The sequence below is a fragment of the Hoplias malabaricus genome, chromosome Y (assembly GCF_029633855.1).
Source record: "Hoplias malabaricus isolate fHopMal1 chromosome Y, fHopMal1.hap1, whole genome shotgun sequence".
Classification (NCBI taxonomy): domain Eukaryota; kingdom Metazoa; phylum Chordata; class Actinopteri; order Characiformes; family Erythrinidae; genus Hoplias; species Hoplias malabaricus.
In genome coordinates this window covers 1365491-1383819 of record NC_089820.1, presented here as the reverse complement: position 1 = coordinate 1383819, position 18329 = coordinate 1365491, and the positions used below count along the sequence as shown (strand labels likewise).

Sequence of the window (18329 nt, the reverse complement as noted above, 5' to 3'; positions counted from 1 at the left end):
AAAACATGATTTTGAACATTTTAGCTGTTTCATCCTCACCTTTACTCCAAGAGACTCTCCAGATATTATGGTCACAGTCACCCCGTCTTTGCTGGGCTTGGGAATCTGTTGATTCTTCAGTTCCTGGTACTGGGGCTCCACCATCTTATCTGCCTTACGCAGATTCACCCAAAGCTGCAGGCCATGTATGGGTTCATCCGACATGGGCATCTCTGCATGAACCACACCACGTCCTGCAGTCATCCACTAGTGCCACCACAGATAAAATACACACTGGCTTACAATCAAATAAGAATGTACAAGTATTGGAACTGGGAACTGATGCAAATATGAGATATTAGTTTTCCATGTATCTGTACTCACTGTCGATTCTCTCAGCTCCACTGACAAAACAGGAGCACTGTGTAGTTCTACAATTATAGATTGTAAGCCACCTGTTGCTGTTTATACATTGTTTGTCAGTTTTCACCCTGTTCTTCAATGCTTAGTATAGGGGTGGGTGATGTAGTGGATATGATGAATGTGTATTAATCTCTAATAAGAAATTTTGACTTTCTGAAGATGTGATTTTAAATACCCAAGCTTTCGCTAGTTTTCAGAGACATCTCTAACCAAGATCGTAAGGTGAGTTAAACCTCCAGAGCAGGCCCGTAAAACCCCCTCCAAAGACCCTTTTTTATGACTTAAGGACCCCCAGGGTCAAGAAAAGAATGCAGAGAGACACAGAGACTCAATCTTGATTGAAACCCACAATACCCTCTTACACCTTTTTAAAGACTTTTAACTCTAAAAGACTCAAACATCCCAAAGTTCTTACATGGAAAACAGGTCGTATTTGGGCACAACTGTTTTAAATTAACCCCGTTTGACAATCAAAATAAGTGGATTTAATTTACATGTGTTTAAAGTCATTTTTGTTTATTTGAATTTATGTAGAACCAAGGTAGTCACACACTATGTGTTTAGTTGGTTAATAATTATATAGAACATGGTTGTCTTTTTCTTAATGATATTACTCTGTGTTAACATACAATCTTTTATATTGCAAAGCATTCACTCGGGGATGGTCAAGTCTTTGTCTTGTCAAGTGTCATAAATTCTATGTGATGCAACGCCCAAGGTACAGGAAACGGCCAATCAGGAGCAAGAAAAGCTCCAATTCTCCCTCATTGAGGACGAATCAGGTATTCAGGGTGGGTTTTCTAAACTCTGGTTTAAAACCTGTGGCGCCAAATGACACAGGCTTTTGGGCTTTTAGGCTTCTTCCCCTTTTTCTCCGCTGTTCGACTCTTCACTTTAAGGCTCCAGATACTTGGGGCGTTATCTCGTTTAGCCTTTTTTAAGGCTAAAGTGTAAAATGACCTGAGTTTTTGAAATTACTCTGCAGGCGTCAGACTCATGGCTTTCTTAAACAGTCTTGGGCCAGAGCGGACAGTGACTGGTCACAGTGTTTAAAAACTTCAGCAGCACTGCTGTGTCTGATCCAGTTGTACCGGCCGAACACACACTTGCATATCACCACCACATCAGTATCTGCAGCGGGGGGTCATGACAATTGAAGGACAGGGTGAAAGATTAATTACAGTGTATGCAGAGAAACAGATGGACAACGTTTAATTGTAGAACTTCAGAGTGTGTGCTCTTGTATGGACAGTGGAGCTAAAAGAACACATATACATATATTATGGTGCAGAGACATATAACACATTTCTTTATCTTTATGGGTTACAGAAATTCACTATACCTACTGACCCAAAATCACATCTAAAATTAAGAGTGTTAATAGAGAATTTCTCTTCATTTGCTGCAGTAACAAATTCTCTTCTGGGAAGGCTTCACAATTGGTATCTGACAATTTTTAGAAACTGATGGAATTCAACCTCAAAAATATTACTGAAGTATTGGCTTTTGACTATGTGTGGTGGACGACAAATTATAAAAACCAGCTGCAAATGGTTAATTGGCAATGCCATTGAAGAACCACATTTGGTTCCATGAAGAACCCTTTTTTGCTAATAGTGTTTAAATTATGTTTAAAGAAATCTTAATATTGAGTGACAGATTTTTAAACTTTGAAAACATTCTTCACACTCACACATTTCTTAAACAAACAAGGTTCTTTATGGAACCAAAAGAGGTTTTTCTTTGGCACTGCTCAAAGAACCTTTGTAGCACCTTTACTTCTGAGAATGGTGTGGAAGATGGTGTGGAAGAGCTGTAGAGAGCAACTCAGTCAGCAAAGTTCCTGACAAGGAAAGCCTAGCACAGATTAGCCATAACAGTGCAAAGGCCTTGAGGAATTCAGATGAATCAAAGGGGAGCATGCTCTCACTGACATGGGAAAAAGTGAGAGAGCTTTATGACACTGGAAACACAGGAAATGTCCCACAGGTTTGATCTGCTATTAGTTTTTTTTTTTATTGCAGAATACACATAATTACATGTATTTTTTGTTAACTTCCTGAAAATATACTGCAGCCATGATAGTATACTGCATTCCACGCACTGCAATAAATTTTATTTTTAGGGTTTTGATCTCATTTGTATCTAATGCGCTCATTTCAAAAGTGTTACAAAAGTCTTTGCCAGGCTCCATTATGATGTTTACCTGTAAATCCCCAGCCTCCAGTTTTCCATAGTGCCCACAGAAGTCCTCGTGAGCTGACACACCACTTAGGAGGTATGTTACCTGTAGAGAGGACAAATGCAGAAATCATAAGTTCTTTAAATTCAGATAAAATTCTATACCTGTCTAAAGTAACAATGAATACTGAGTCAAAATTCACTGTATGATAGCATTTGAGCATGGATGTTATTAGATATCTATTTTTATTTAGATTATACCACACAGGCATGAAAGAAACAATGAAAAAATATATACATTTTAATAATGAAAATTAATTAATTCATTAATTCATTGTCTGTAACTGCTTATCCAATTCAGGGTCGTGGTGGGTCCAGAGTCTACCCGGAATCACTGGGCACAAGGTGGGAACACACCCTGGAGGGGGCAACACTCACTCACTTCTATGGACAAATTTTAGTCGCCAATCCACCTACAAACGTATGTTTTTGGACTGTGGGGGGAAACCGGAGCATAAAGAAGCTCTAAAAAGAGAGGAATTTAATAATCACAAGATGAAGCTCACAAGTTGCAGAAAAAATTTGTGAAACTGAATAAGGCCTAAAACAACTCTTGCTATTGTAGCTATTGGTGTAGCACAGCTATTTTTGAGTTACTGAGTGTTGTATTTACTCATGAATTGTTATATGACTGCAGTATCACAGCTGTGTGCAGAGATCACAGACTGATCTCAGCTTGAGGTCAACCCCTAACCCAACCTGGTCAAACCATATATCATCTGAAAGCTTATATTCAATTTCCCCAATTCTTTCCTGCATCTTGGAAACATAAAATAAGATTATTTTAATTATTGAACTAGATTACATTAGTGCCTCCTCTCGTAAGCTTCATCTTATATTTAATGTTTTATGTTCTTTTGAAATTCTCTTTTTTAAAAGAAGTTTAAACTCACCACAGTTGCAGCTGACCAGCCAAAACAAGTTTTGAATCAGGATTTTGCTTCTTTAATTTAGACTAGTATTGGTAACAAAAACTATAAGTCAGCCCAATATCTTCTGTAAAAATACACCACTATAACTTCAATTAAGGCTTCACAGAGTAGGGGATATGTTTTAGGACATAGTATGATACGCTGTGAACTTTAAAACTGATCTAAATTTTAAAAATAGGGCAGACACAAGCATTCTAGTAGTGCTTTTACCAACATAAACTGTACGTTAATAGACTGAGTTTTATCACTCAGATGTCTGATTCATCTCTCAAAGAAAGTCCTTGAAAACTTAATTCAAATCCACTGCCATGCCCAAATTCATCATTACATTATTTTTACCTATTATGTCAAAAGTGGGTAGGGTTTTATTTTTATTTTAGATGGCCCTATCAAGCCCCACTTTATATATGTAGTATTTTCTGTGTAGGAGAACCCCAGTCTCCTTTCCTGGGATTGAATCATCTCTCTGTGTCTCTCCCGGTGAATTTGATTGAAAAGTGGGGAAAAGTGTAGATGTAAATAGATGTGTAAATGTCAGCGCCCTGAAGAACACTACAGCAAACACCAGGGAGATTTGAACTTTCTAGAACTGTGATCCATATTGTCCAGCACTAGAAGACGAGGAACAAGACGAGCTAGCCTTCTCCACAATACATTTTACTCCGGTCTAAACACGCCTCACTAAGCCACAGCTGTTTAGCATAAGGCTAATAGAGATGTTTCCTACATACCTTTAGTCTACCTCCTAATGTCCATTTTCCAAACACCACCAGTCATTATAATGATTGATTGATAGATAGTTGCACTTATATAGTCTTGCTGGACATTGATGGATGACTGATTGTCAAGATCCTGCTCCATCATTCAGACCAGCTGCCCATGCTCCAGCCATCACCAACTGATGACTCTTGGAGCTGCCCACCCTACATTAAAGTTTTCATGGACTCCTAAATAATTTTACCAGTAGATTGACCAGAGGAGGATAAGTTCCCCCGTTGTGATCTTTGGCTCCTCCCAATGTTTCTTCTTCAGCTTAGAGGGCGTTTTTCCTTGCCACTGTCACCCCTGGCTTGCTCACCTGGGGATTTTTACATTCTTTAAATTTTTACATTTTTTTAATGTTAAAACTTTATCTTTATTGGAATTCTGTGAAGCTGCTTTGTGACAACATCAATTGTAAAAAGAGCTATACAAAAATTTGATTTGATATAGCACTTTTCATTATGATGTGTAATAAAAGTGCAATCTGTTTCAGTTAACCTAGTTCATAAAAAGACCAGGTAAATCAATTACAGTTGGACTGTGTTACAGGATCACTTACTAACAACAAGAACGTCAGATTTGGCTGACATTATCGGCTAGTTATTTTTGTTTGGAGGACAATTCTCAGTCCATCAGCAACACATAGCAATTAACACTTGGCCCAAATGTGGCATATCTGCAGTCTTTTATGACCCAGGCCGGGCCTTGAACGTCATCATTGAGTCAAGGTCACTGGCTAAAATGAAAGAGTTATTTGCGCCTCCAAGGCTCCCTCTGGTGGCTGGGAGTGGACACGCAGGCAGTCGCCACTGCTGAGTCATAATGAATGAGCGAAGCGAGGGCACAGATGAGCACTGAAACAAACTTGGTAAATCGCAAACCTATAAAAATATTCGGCTTCTACAGAACTTACTGTCTCAAATCCTCGATGGGGGTGATCAGGAAAGCCTGTGGGCTTGCTGACGCGAAACTCATCCAGCAACAGAAACGGGTCCAAACTCTTCAACTGAAAAGAGCACACGGTGCAGGCATTATATACTACACTACCATCATAGTCTGTTCAATATAAAAACGCATAGGAAGTCCGAAAAATGTCTCTGCCAAAATTATTCACAATATAAATAGCTGCCTACAGAAAACGTTTTAAATAATGAATGGCTCTGATGTTTCAATACACTTCAGTCCTACCCGTCTTCCTCCGATGCTCCTGCGGACCCTGGCGCCGACTCCTTCGGACTGTTCAACACTTAAAACAGAAACACTGACTTTCCTTACCACCATTTTCAGTAAACTATTCGTGTAAGACTCTGAGATGGGGCTCTTCAAAAAGAGATCTTATGGTTTAATGAAAGCGAGGCCTTTATATCAGCGCTGCTGTCAAGCTTTTAAAAATATCAACAAACAAATATTAATGGAAATACTGCCGCGGAAGAAAGGCGTAACTTTGTTTACATTGCTGCGCAGTTACAAGCGCAGATCTGATTGGCTGACAAAGTCACGAGGGCGTGGATTCCAGCGAGTTTTATCCTAAGCGACTTACAAAAGAGGATCTAACATTCGAACTACAGCACGATTTCTACAAAACACCTTACACTGAGTGCAATACGCAGGAAGTAATAAGTGCATTAAAGAAAGACGGGTCTTTCAGGGTCGTGGGATATTACATACTGATATTACACACAGATATTAATACTGATATTACACAGACAATATTACAGACTGATATTACAGATTGAACCAGGCGGAGGCAGTAGTTTTCACCAGGGGCTGAAACTTGGAAAGTTGAGAGAATCACGAAGAAGGAGCACAGCGGTGTAAGATGGCGTCCTTGAATGACAGATCGGTTTGGGATGAGGTGGAGGTTTGTTTTTATATTTTTGGTCGCATTGTACTTTTTTAGCGAGCATAGAGATTGCAGGGCCTTACATGAGCGATACGGGGGAAATAGTTGGAAGGCTTGTATTTGTAAATGGTTTAGAAAAATGTGTTTGTGGTCGATTAACACTTGCCGGTTGCTAACAGTCGGCAGCAGCATGACGCAGGGAAATTACACATAGATCCACAAACATGACCCGGGAGTGGGACAGTCTAAGGGAGGTTTTACAATAGTCCTCAGCGCCATTCTGCAATGTAACCCGTCAAATACGGAACGACAAATAATAAACTAAAGTCTGCTGTTGGCACCACACGCTACTTATAATGAGTTTCTAGTTTTAAGGGCGGCTGATATTGGGTGCTAAATGCTGCTTCATGTTTAGCCGGCGCTGTGTGTTTCGTTTTAATTACAAGAGGAGTAACCCATAATATACCTCAAAGAAAGAGCGGATGGAAGAATACAGCCATCTGCCAATTTTAATAACTTCAAATTTCATATCTGTTAAATGTGTAGAGGCGATTGTTAGCCAGAATATCCACTAGGTCCTGTATGCTAACGCTAGGCAGGTAGCTGAATAGTATTTGTATGTATTATGTAAGCTGCTTTGTAATGTTTGAACCCTTAAAATCGCGTCAGTTAGACGCCTTACACCTGTGTATATCCCAGTGTTTGCGGGCATCTGCTAATTTAGTTTTTCCTCCGATGTTAAAGGTTATAAATAGTATTCTGTCCTGTTTGACTGCAGGAGCAGCTTCTACTCTTCTGTGAAAACATACATTAGATGTTGAGAAATTTACTGTGAGGATTTGATGGTATTTGACCGTGAGAACCTTAGTGAGGGCAGATATTGGAGTTAGGTTAATAGTTCTGGTTAACAAAATCTACCACATCACTGGTCCTGAAGACACTGTTCCGCTGCTCCACAGCTTCGACAGGCTTTATACCCATCCGGCCGACTTTTGGCTTTGTGCACTTCATATGCAGTTGCCCCACAGCAGATCATTTTGTTTTGTGCTTTTACGTAGAGATATATGTTGTGCTATTTTTTAAAATTATGAATCCATTATCAGTACACCTTAATGTAGCTTAATGTTTTAATTGCAAACGATATCTAGAAAACTTTGATGAATTAAACTGGGATTTTTAACATTTTAAAATGGAATTTCACATTTTGTATCCTTCAGTTGAGATATAAATAAAGATAAGAACCAGGGTCACAGTATATACAATGAAAATACAGCTAATACAACGCAAGACAGTGAAATATAAATGTTTTAAAAAGGTTTATGTGTAATGTTAATAAAATTGTTAATTGTAGAAGAGTAATAAATCTATAGAATGTTTTCTTGTGACCCATTTTTCCACACAATTCATTGCCTTGGGGATTAACCAATCATTTAATTTATTCATTTTATTTTAGTTTTTTATTTATTTATTTTTTTAAGAGTAGTTAAACGCATGGGAGGCCTCCAGTTTTATTAAAATGGCACACTTGACATTGTTGTTCTCAAAATGAGATTTTTTTTAGAAGACTTCATTGCTTAGCAAAGAATACTGAAAATTAAAAAAAAAAAAAAAACCCTGTCCAAGGACTGCTTGGTTCCTCCTCACTGCCTTCGGTTATTCAGTGTTTATTCAAAAGTATGGGAGATTTATATATAAAATTGCACACTGAGTATGCTCATTGTTTTCCACTCTTATTTACTGTGTTAGTAATTACTAATTTGTAATTTTACCATGTCAGTTTATATATGAATCATTGATTATTTTGTAAGCTTTGCATATTCATAACCAAGGGAGGGAGAAAATAATGAGTCTTATGGTATGCTTTGGAAATTAGTATACTAGTAAGTGTCTTCACATTCATCTCAGAAAAAAAAAAAATTACCTACTCAGCATTTATCAACTGCGTTATACAATAATTATCTAATGATGTGCTTTTTGTTTGTTTTTGTTTTTAGGATGGGATTGGTGAGGAAGTCCTCAAGATGTCTACTGAGGAAATTGTTCAGCGGACACGGCTACTGGACAGCGAAATAAAAGTAGGCATTTTTAAGTAGGCATGTAGATCATAGGAATTATTTATTATTCACAAGTACTAGTTATTTAAATGTTTTTTAAACCCCCTCTATTCTTCATTTGTGTTGGTTACAGATCATGAAAAGCGAGGTGCTTCGAGTCACTCATGAGTTGCAGGCCATGAAGGACAAGATCAAAGAAAACACAGAGAAGATTAAAGTGAATAAGACTTTGCCCTACCTCGTTTCTAATGTCATTGAGGTAAGCAGAGCTGTTCTGAACCCAGAAGAGGCTGTTCTCACCAATATTTTCCCCATAGCCCAAATATGTTTGACATTTGGCAGAAATACTGGAACCTCATGGTAAAAGACCTAATTCATTATGGCTGTAGCTATGTTTTTTTTTTCAATAGATACGTGTATTGAGTATCATCATCAGAATTTGGGATTACTCAGCATCTCATGCTCAAAATTGTGTGATCATTGATCATGATGCTGATTGTATTTTAATTAATTAATTACTTGCATGCCTTACTGGCACCAGTAGACATGTAACTGCCGTGTAAAACCAATGAAGAAAACCCTGAGCAGCAAACACACCTTGGCTGACCAAGTATATAACTGCCTGAGCATCTGCTGCACTTAGTAGTAAAGTTGATGCTGTAATCTGCATGAGTTTACCTGGACTGTTAGTGAAGTCCGTAATAAATTGCATATTGAGACAGTATATGATCTGACAAAACCCAATCTATGCTTAATAGTGTGGTTTTGCAAGTAATACAATAGTTTCTATTTTATATTTAAATGAAAGCATATATTAGTTTCAGGGCTGATAAAATTTCGGTGCCACGCCGGATCTCCGGCATACAAAAAAAAAAAAAAAAATCAAGTTTACCCAGTGATCTGACAGATCTCTGGATCTCTCACTAACACAGAAGTATAAACACGGGCAAGGCTAGCACAGGCTATGCCACAGACAATGCATTGACTTGACACAGAAGTACATTTTTATTTAGTTTTCTATTTTGTGAAACAGTCTCAAAACTGTATTTAGAACAAATTGGGCAATTACATTTTTAAAGAAAAATGAATGTGTTCTTGTTCATGTCCTTTAGTCCATGGTTAGGCTACTAATGAAACCCCAGTTTATTTTGGAGTACTGTAATTGCAATCTACTGACCTTTCTGAGTATGGCTACATTATCTGTAGTCTCAGTATGCTATATAAACTATGTGTAGGAAGGTAAGTGACTAGTTAAAAGCAGAGATTGATTACTGAACAGGTCTAACAGACACAGGTTCCCAAGAGCTCTGGTACTCTGCACAAAGATGCTACTGTAATATAGGCTTTTATCAGGTTTGTTTATCTCATGTCTGAATGTTGTCCATTTATTTCCCCAATATTCACCAGAATCTATCATTTAAGGGGTTATTTTAAAAACTTTTCTCGTAGGGGTGCATACCCATGGACCCACTTGACAATAATGGTGATCAGGTTTATACACAGCCTTTTTATATATCTGGGCCCAGGGGCCAACATGTTGTGTGTTAAGTGTGTTGCACACATAGCACCTCTACCACTGCCCACCTCCTGGGCATGGAAAAAAATTTAGGCTCAGGAACTTTTTCAGCCCTGTAGTTTTGTGCACTAGATATTTTTTGGGCGTCTGGGTGTACATTGTTTCTGAGAGATGGATGGTGAACATTTGCTGTCTGTTTCATGTGCAGCTTCTAGACGTGGACCCAAATGACCAGGAAGAGGATGGTGCCAACATTGACCTGGATTCACAAAGAAAGGGCAAGTGTGCAGTCATCAAAACATCTACACGACAGGTGGGTTATTGCTAATCTTACCAACTCATTAAAAATACAAATCCTGTTTCTGGAAAAGTTAAGATTTCTTTATAGAATGCAATAAAAACAAGAATATGTGTTTTGTTAATTCAGTTGTACCTGTATTTACATGCAAAGTGTGAAGAAAATATTTGGAATTTGATTACTGTAACACACACGCTCAGAACTAAAGCCATATTCTTTGTACAAATTTTTTTATATATATTTATACTAAAATGTTGTTATTATCATTATTGTTGCTTTTCCTTCCCAAATGTTCTGTACTGTAAGTGTCTGTGTCTCAATAATTATATCATTAGATGAACTGTCTTGAACTCTCTCTCACACACACACACACACACACACTCTCTCTCACACACACACACACTCTCTCTCTCACACACACACACACACTCTCTCTCTCACACACACACACACACTCTCTCTCTCACACACACACACTCTCTCTCTCTCACACACACACACTCTCTCTCTCACACACACACACTCTCTCTCTCACACACACACACACTCTCTCTCTCACACACACACTCTCTCACACACACACACACTCTCACTCACACACACACTCTCTCTCTCACACACACACACACTCTCTCTCACACACACACACACACACACACACACGTCCTAACACACGTTAGGACATGCCCTTTCAGGGAGGCTTTCCTTTGTTTTGGGCCATTTTCCACATACTGTGAATGTACAGTACCAGTCAAAAGTCTGGACATCTTCTCATTCAATGGGTTTTCAGTGATCTATTATTATATTCTACATTGTAAATGAATATGGAAGGTGTTAAAATTATGAAGGAACATATATGGAATTGTGTAGTAAACTTAAAAAATGTTAAACCAATCATAATATGTTTTATACTTTAAATTAATCAATGTAGCTGCCTTTTGCTTTGATGGTAGCTTTGCGCACACTTAGCGTTCTCTCAGTCAGCTTCAAGAGGTCATCACCTGGAATGGTTTCAGTGAACACCTGTGGCCTCGTAAAGAGTTAATTTGTAGAACTGCTCACCTTGTAAAGATTTAGGGCTGGTACACAGTTCTATACAGTGAATGTCCCTGTTCCACAAAGAAAAAATAGCTGTTTCCAAACTTTTGACTGTTACTGTATGTTTGTGTATCTATATATTATAATCCTTTACTCACTCATTCACTTATCGTTAGGAATAGTGCCTCAAACACTAATTCTCACATATTCAGTCATATTGTTGGACTTGCTGGAAGTGCTGTTTTGCTTCAAAATCAATGACACTTATTATCCTTGCATTGTTTAATGCTTGCAGACTTATTTCCTGCCTGTAATTGGCTTGGTTGATGCTGAGAAGCTGAAACCTGGTGATCTTGTGGTAAGTAAACGCTGCCTCTACTTCTTTTGTAAGAACTTTGGATAACGATACTTGCAGGCTTCATTTTTACCTGAGATTAAATTCTTTTGTAAACTAGCTGATCTTTCTATGTGCAGGGAGTTAATAAAGACTCCTATCTGATTCTGGAGACTCTGCCTACTGAGTATGATTCTAGAGTCAAGGCCATGGAGGTAGATGAGAGGCCTACTGAGCAGTACAGTGATATTGGTGGTCTGGATAAACAGATTCAAGAGGTATGTACAAGGAGCTTAATTTTTTTAATTAATAATTACAGTAATATGTTATACTTCTATATAATCGCTGTCCAGTTATATTCACTTCCATTAAAAGTTTAAAAGGATTGTTCTTTCTCCTGTAAAGCTACTGTTTTAGGAGATGCATGTTTTTAATTGGACAGTGAGGATATATAACGGACAGAGACACACAAATATAGGTCACAATTCATATGAGTATGAATACTGTATATACCTACTTTATAAAGTAGGTAAATAAGTTATTTATATACCTACATGTATAACATATAAGTTTATATATATATAAAGTAGGTATATTTATTTTCAAGGGTTGGCCTGTTGGATATATGGGGGAAAGAGAATTGTTTTACTTTTTGTCTTATTTACATAATTTATTAAGTAAATACTCTTTTTGTAAAGTAAGAAAAAAATACGTTAGAAGTAATCATGATTTTCTTAGTGTGTTTTTTATTTGATTAGATTGCCTTATTTATTTATTTTTTCTTTAAGTTGGTGGAAGCAATTGTCCTACCCATGAACCATAAAGAAAAGTTTGAGAATTTGGGAATCCAGCCACCAAAAGGTGTTCTGATGTATGGGCCACCGGGAACTGGAAAAACCCTTCTGGCCAGAGCCTGTGCTGCACAGACAAAGGTACGAATCTGTTTTAAGGGCATATTTGATCAATGACATCCACATCCATAAACCTGGCAACTTTTTTTGAATGTGTTGCTGGCATCAAATTAAGTTTTAGTTACAAAATACAGTCAGTGATAACCTTGGAGTTTTTTTGTTTATGCCAAGTAATGCCTAAACGTAAAGTTGTGATGAGGAAAGTGCTCAGAATAGTGCAGAGTGACAGATTTACATCATGTTAAAAAGGGATGCGCCGATACCACTTTTTCACTTCCGATACAGATATTTCATGTTCAATTATCTGTTGATACAAAGTACAGATAGAACTCTATATCTTAACTACTAGATAGTTTTAGAGCCATAAAAAAAATAATATTTTCACAATGCAGTAACAAATACAAGTATACTCTTTCTAAGCCTGACTGAACAGCTTTTTGTACTGTCATGAGGACATTTGTTACTTTCTAAGGACTGCTGCTGACTGTGTTAGTGTGCTTCTTTATGGTTGCTTGAATGAAGCCGGTGTTCTTTGGCATGCTGGGGTTACTCTACATGACTTTTTTTTACCTTGAAAAAAAAAAAATCGCGTTTCAGACCAGTTGCAGCATATCAAACGTTTTGTTTTTGGATGTAATCACGTAGTGTAAACTCTCCACCAAGTCAAAGCTGAACGAGCCCTGTCAACAGCCAATGAGGACAGAGCACAGAAAGTATACAAAGGTGCGTGCAGTGGAGCTATACAGAGGGGGACAGATAAAATTTTAAAACTATGGGAAACTACAAGACCTTACATAATACTGGATGCACATGTCCCCAAATAATGAGTTTTACCTGTAGGAAAAAAAACACGCTGTTTATGAAACAGCCTTTATTTCAACTTTATTCTAATTTCCCATTGCATCTTAATTGATGCAACAATGTGGCGCACACTACAGCTACCGCTGTTTCCGAACCATTTAAGGTGGAACTATGTGCTATTCTACTAATCTCCAGCTCTCGCTCCGGTGTGTAGATATCGCGCTGACCAAATCTTCGCATCCACGACCCAAAGACATTTTAGGTGGGGTTTTTTATTTTTATTTATTTATTTGTGGATCTACACAAATAGCAGCACAAGCAATAACCGCAGCGAGTTGTACGTCCGTATCTATCTGTGTCTCTTAGGGAACACCAGTTGCGTGTTTGATTGGGGAACTTGGGATCATGTAGTGTGTGTGAAATTTTTTCAGTCTCTGTAAAAAACAACAAAATCCTGTTGTGTATTGTGAAATACCCAGTCTCTTTATAATCTGCCACAACTTTAAATTCGAACTGCATTTAACGGCGCGTATGCGCATCTGTATCTGCTTCATGGGGTGTGCCATGTGTACTACAAGTAGGGAATAGTGAGTAGTGGGCCATTTCCAACACACCTATGGTGCTCTCTTTAGCCGAAATTGATAATATATGTGCCAGTATCTGTACCGATTCTGTATCGGTGCAACACTAATGTTGACCATTTTGTCCAAACCACACTGGATTAATTGGATTAGATTATTTAGTATTAAATAATGTGGAAAAACATACACCGATCAGCCAAAATATAAAACATGACCTCCTTGTTTGCAGTATATTTTTGGTGGCTCAGTTTCACCATGTTTTTCAATTGTCAGGAGCTCAACACAGTAGTAATTATTTGTATGGTGGACCATTGTTATCACTGCAGTCATACTGATAATGTAGTGAGTTAGTATGGTTTGGGCTAATACAAGGGAATCAGACAATGCAGAGCTTGTTCAAAAACATTATGCGCACTCACTGTCCTCCTGTATTAAACACAACAAACTTGGTCCACCTTGTGGATGCAGAATCAGAGACAGCTGATCTTTTTGCTGTACAGTTTGTGTTGTCATCTTCTAGTCCTTTATCAATGTACACAGGAGGCTGTTGGCTGGATATTACCTGTTGGTGGATTATTCTCAGTCCAGCAGTGACACTGATGTTTTTAAAAATGTTCAGCAATACTGATGTGTCTGATCCATTCATGTCAGCACAACATACATTAACACACAACCACCACATCAATGTCTCTTTAGTGCTAAAAATTATCTATCACCCAATTGGTGCCTGCTCTGTGGTCCTGTGGAGGTCCTGACCATTGAAGAACAGGATAAAAAGAGGCTACCAATGTATGCAGAGTAACAGATTTTACCAGACTACTATCTGTAATTATAGAACTACAATGGGCACTTGTATGGTAGTGGAGCTGATAAAACAGAGAACAGATGTAGAAACAAGGAGGAAATTTTAAAGTTATGGTTGGCTGATGTATGTGTTTATAAAGGAACTATTTCTTGTAAACATCTTGGTTTGATTCATTTTTTATAAATATTAAATTTAATCAGACTACAGTGCATCTAACCATACTTATTCAGTGGTCTGTACATCTCTCACTTTCAGGCAACTTTCCTGAAGTTAGCTGGTCCTCAGCTGGTGCAGATGTTTATTGGAGATGGTGCGAAGCTTGTGCGCGATGCCTTTGCTCTTGCTAAAGAGAAAGCCCCTTCAATCATCTTTATCGACGAGTTGGATGCTATTGGTACCAAACGCTTCGACAGTGAAAAGGCTGGGGACAGAGAGGTGCAAAGGACCATGTTGGAGCTTCTCAACCAGCTGGATGGCTTTCAGCCGAACATGCAAGTCAAGGTACATGGCAAAGTTTTTAAAATAACCATAGCGGTAACACTTTAAAAAGGTTCAGATGGATTTATTTGAAATTGTATGTATAAGACTGTTATATGTTTCCATTTGTTTGATTGTTCGCTACTTAAAGCTTTGGGTATTAGCAAATGTTAAAATTTATAACAAATTTAGATTATGGATAAAACTCGAGGTTAAGTTCTTCCACACAAGTCTCCTAGCCATGCCTTTATGGACCTTGCTTTGTGCATTGGGGCACAGTCATGCTGGGAGGGTATAAGGCCTTCTCCAAACTATTCCTAAATGTATGGTACAAAAAGCATATCATTGTCCAAAATGTCTTGGTATGTTGAAGCATTAAGATTTCCCTTTAATGGAACAATGGGGCCTAGGCCAACCCCTGAAAAACAACCCCATAACATTATCCTTCCTCCACCATTGTTTACAGTTGGCAAAGGCAGTCATGCACTTATTATTCTCCTGGCATTCTCCAAACCCAGACTCATCCATCAGACTGCCAGATGGTGAAGCATGATTAATCATACAGCTGAATACTTTCATTGCTTTAGAGTCCAGTGCTTTACACTGCACAATCTGACGCCATTGGAAACCCATGCCATGAAGCTCCTGGAGCAGGTTTTGTGGTGATATTAAAGCCAGAAGAGGTTTGGAACTATGCACTTACTGAGTCAGCAGAATGTTGGCAGCTTTAACACAATGTGCACCTCAGCACTCAGCAACCACACTCTACGTGGTCTGACATTTCATGGAGTTGCTGTGGTTCCTAAACGCTTCCAATGTTAAATAATATCCTTCACAATTGGTCAGAAATATTATAAACCTTATGGTGCACCAGTGGCATTTTATTACAGTGCCATGCAAAAAAAAAAGTCCTTAGAACAACCCAGTCTTTCACAAATGTTTGTAAAAGGCAGACTGCATGGTGAGGTAATTTTGCAGTGGGACTGAATGAAACACCTGAGTTTAGCAATTAGTGTCCAAATACATTTGTCCATACAGCTTATCTCGTAATATTACACTTGATTTGTTTGAGTGTTCATTAGCCAGGTTATCATTAAAGACTGTTTGTTATTATCATCAGCACCAAAAAATGAAATCCGTACTTGACCTGGGATAAACAGTTTACTTTAGGGGTTTTTTTTGTCAGGTTTTACAAGTGATTTCAAATATGGTTTTGAATTGTTCCTTTGGCATTGAATTTTGAGTTTTATAGGTCTTGGATGTCAGGTGGAAAAAAACTACACATGTTCATAGTCAATATAAATTTGATTGGATTTGCTATAAAGAACATTGTTGCACTTTAAAAAGAAACAATGAAAATTTTATCCTATGTTTATTGATACCATGTAGTGTTCTATTGTTTAATTCAAAGGAACAAATATTATATTTGTACATAATTCATTCATTCATTTTGTAACCATTCTGGAGGGGCGCCAGTCCTTGACAGTGCAACACACACATACATTCACTCACACACTCATACCTAGGGACACTTTTGAGTCACCAGTCCACCTACCAACGTGTGTTTTTGGACTGTGGGAGGAAACCGGAGCACCAGGAGGAAACCCACGCGGACACAGAGAGAACACACCAAACTCCTCACAGTCACCTGGACCAGGACTTGAATCCACAACCTCCAGGTCCCTGGAGCAGTGTTACTGTGCCACTACCTGCTGCTTCATATTGAGTGAAAAGTTGATGATGGATGGATGGATCAATAGATATGCTCCAAAAAAATGTTTTCCTTCTCCCGTAAAGTTACTGTTTTAGAGAGAACTGGTTTTCTTTGGACAGTGAATATGTCGTTCATTTTCTTTCCCAACATGGCTATCATTGTCTTTCAAGAATAGTTATTAACTAACTTTTCATTCGTAGCTGATATGCAGATACACTGCCCTTTTTGTCCAGGTGTACTTAATACATTTTTTACAGATTCATTTCTTACTGTGTTTCAGGTGATTGCTGCAACTAACAGGGTGGACATTCTGGACCCTGCGCTGCTGCGTTCTGGTCGACTAGACCGCAAGATTGAGTTTCCTATGCCCAATGAAGAGGCTCGTGCTCGTATCATGCAGATCCACTCACGCAAGATGAATGTCAGGTATACACTGCCACTTAAGGTCGTTAAAACAAGAGCAGAAACTTTATAGGGTACAAAACATTAGGATAGAAATTTTCAGATTTTATTTTATTTTTTAAGATATAGAAGTCATTGAGGCATTGTGGTCAGAAACCTATTGAAGCCTGTTAAGGCACACCTTATGACTACATGCATGTTCAAAACAACCTCTTATCTAGCTCCGTATGTTTTTCTCAATCACTCTAGTCCTGATGTGAATTATGAGGAGCTGGCACGATGCACTGATGACTTTAATGGAGCCCAGTGTAAAGCCGTGTGTGTAGAGGCGGTGAGTACTGTTTTGCAATTCCACTGTAGATGATAACATAAACCTGTTTCTATTTAAGATCAAAGAGGGATTTTATTGAAGTGTCTGTGCAGCATGAGATCATTGTTTCTTTTAGTTCTAAATCACTTGTTAATCTCAGGCATTGAAAATTTATATATTTTTTTAATGATGTTATTCTAGATGAAAGAAATGTTTGAAATTTGGTCTTTCCAAAAATTGCATTTTTTTGAAGATTATAAATTGCATTACATTCATTTGAATTTCTATATAGCAGTTTTACAGTAACTCCTTGTGTACAAAGCCCAGGCCTATTGATACCTGTGATGTAGTGCATTTCTGCCAACTGATGGATTCTCTCACTGTATTTCAGGGTATGATTGCATTGCGTCGCGGGGCCACTGAGTTGAATCATGAGGACTACATGGAGGGTATTCTGGAGGTGCAGGCCAAGAAAAAAGCCAACCTTCAGTACTATGCTTAAGTCTGAGCTGAGCGAGTGAGTAGGTAAGAGGTAGTCAAGTTTGCGCTGAACTGCGTGAATTGATTTGGAAATGCATCGGTTCGATCATCTTGGACTTGAGTGGCTCAGTAAAAAACTTTATGGAGTATTTTTCAGTCTATTGTTTTGCTTGTTAAAATCCATTGAAAAAATAAACTTTTTCCACTAATTGGCTTTGTTATTTATTTATTTTTGCTTTATGTCATGCTGTGTGTTATTAGTGGTAAAGCATAGTTGCATTTCCATGTGTAATTGGAAATGTATGTATCCATATGTATTTTATTCTGTATTTTTTAACAGGATACAAATTTCAGACTTTTGAGAGCATGAGACACTCTTTATTTACATACTTCTTTTTATGATGCAATGATTAATTTAACAACATTAA

At 38.0% G+C, this 18329-nt stretch overlaps 2 protein-coding genes across 5 annotated transcripts in view; one reads left to right on the top strand and one right to left on the bottom strand.

Moving 5' to 3' along the window:
• LOC136678282 (pirin-like) overlaps positions 1–5781 on the bottom strand; it is a 15026-nt gene extending 9245 nt beyond the window's left edge. For both annotated transcript variants that reach the window (XM_066656270.1, XM_066656271.1), the window contains exons 1-4: positions 5526–5781; positions 5251–5343; positions 2609–2689; positions 40–246 (exon numbers count right to left, since the gene is read on the bottom strand). In XM_066656270.1, coding sequence (XP_066512367.1) covers positions 40–246; positions 2609–2689; positions 5251–5343; positions 5526–5618 — 474 coding nt within the window. In that variant the 5' untranslated portion in view covers positions 5619–5781. The remainder of the gene's footprint in view (positions 1–39; positions 247–2608; positions 2690–5250; positions 5344–5525) is intronic.
• Positions 5170–18329, top strand: LOC136678279 (26S proteasome regulatory subunit 6A-B). 3 transcript variants are annotated; one of them, XM_066656267.1, is made up of 11 exons: positions 5170–5205; positions 8175–8255; positions 8368–8493; positions 9959–10063; positions 11382–11444; positions 11561–11698; positions 12209–12352; positions 14774–15019; positions 16990–17135; positions 17361–17442; positions 17813–18329. In XM_066656267.1, exons 1-11 carry the CDS (start codon positions 5185–5187, stop codon positions 17921–17923), a joined length of 1263 nt encoding a protein of 420 aa, XP_066512364.1. In that variant the 5' UTR covers positions 5170–5184; the 3' UTR covers positions 17924–18329. The 3 variants fall into 3 exon arrangements, with proteins under 3 accessions (XP_066512364.1, XP_066512365.1, XP_066512363.1); XM_066656268.1 differs by lacking the exon at positions 5170–5205 and adding an exon at positions 5993–6192; XM_066656266.1 differs by lacking the exon at positions 5170–5205 and adding an exon at positions 5995–6198.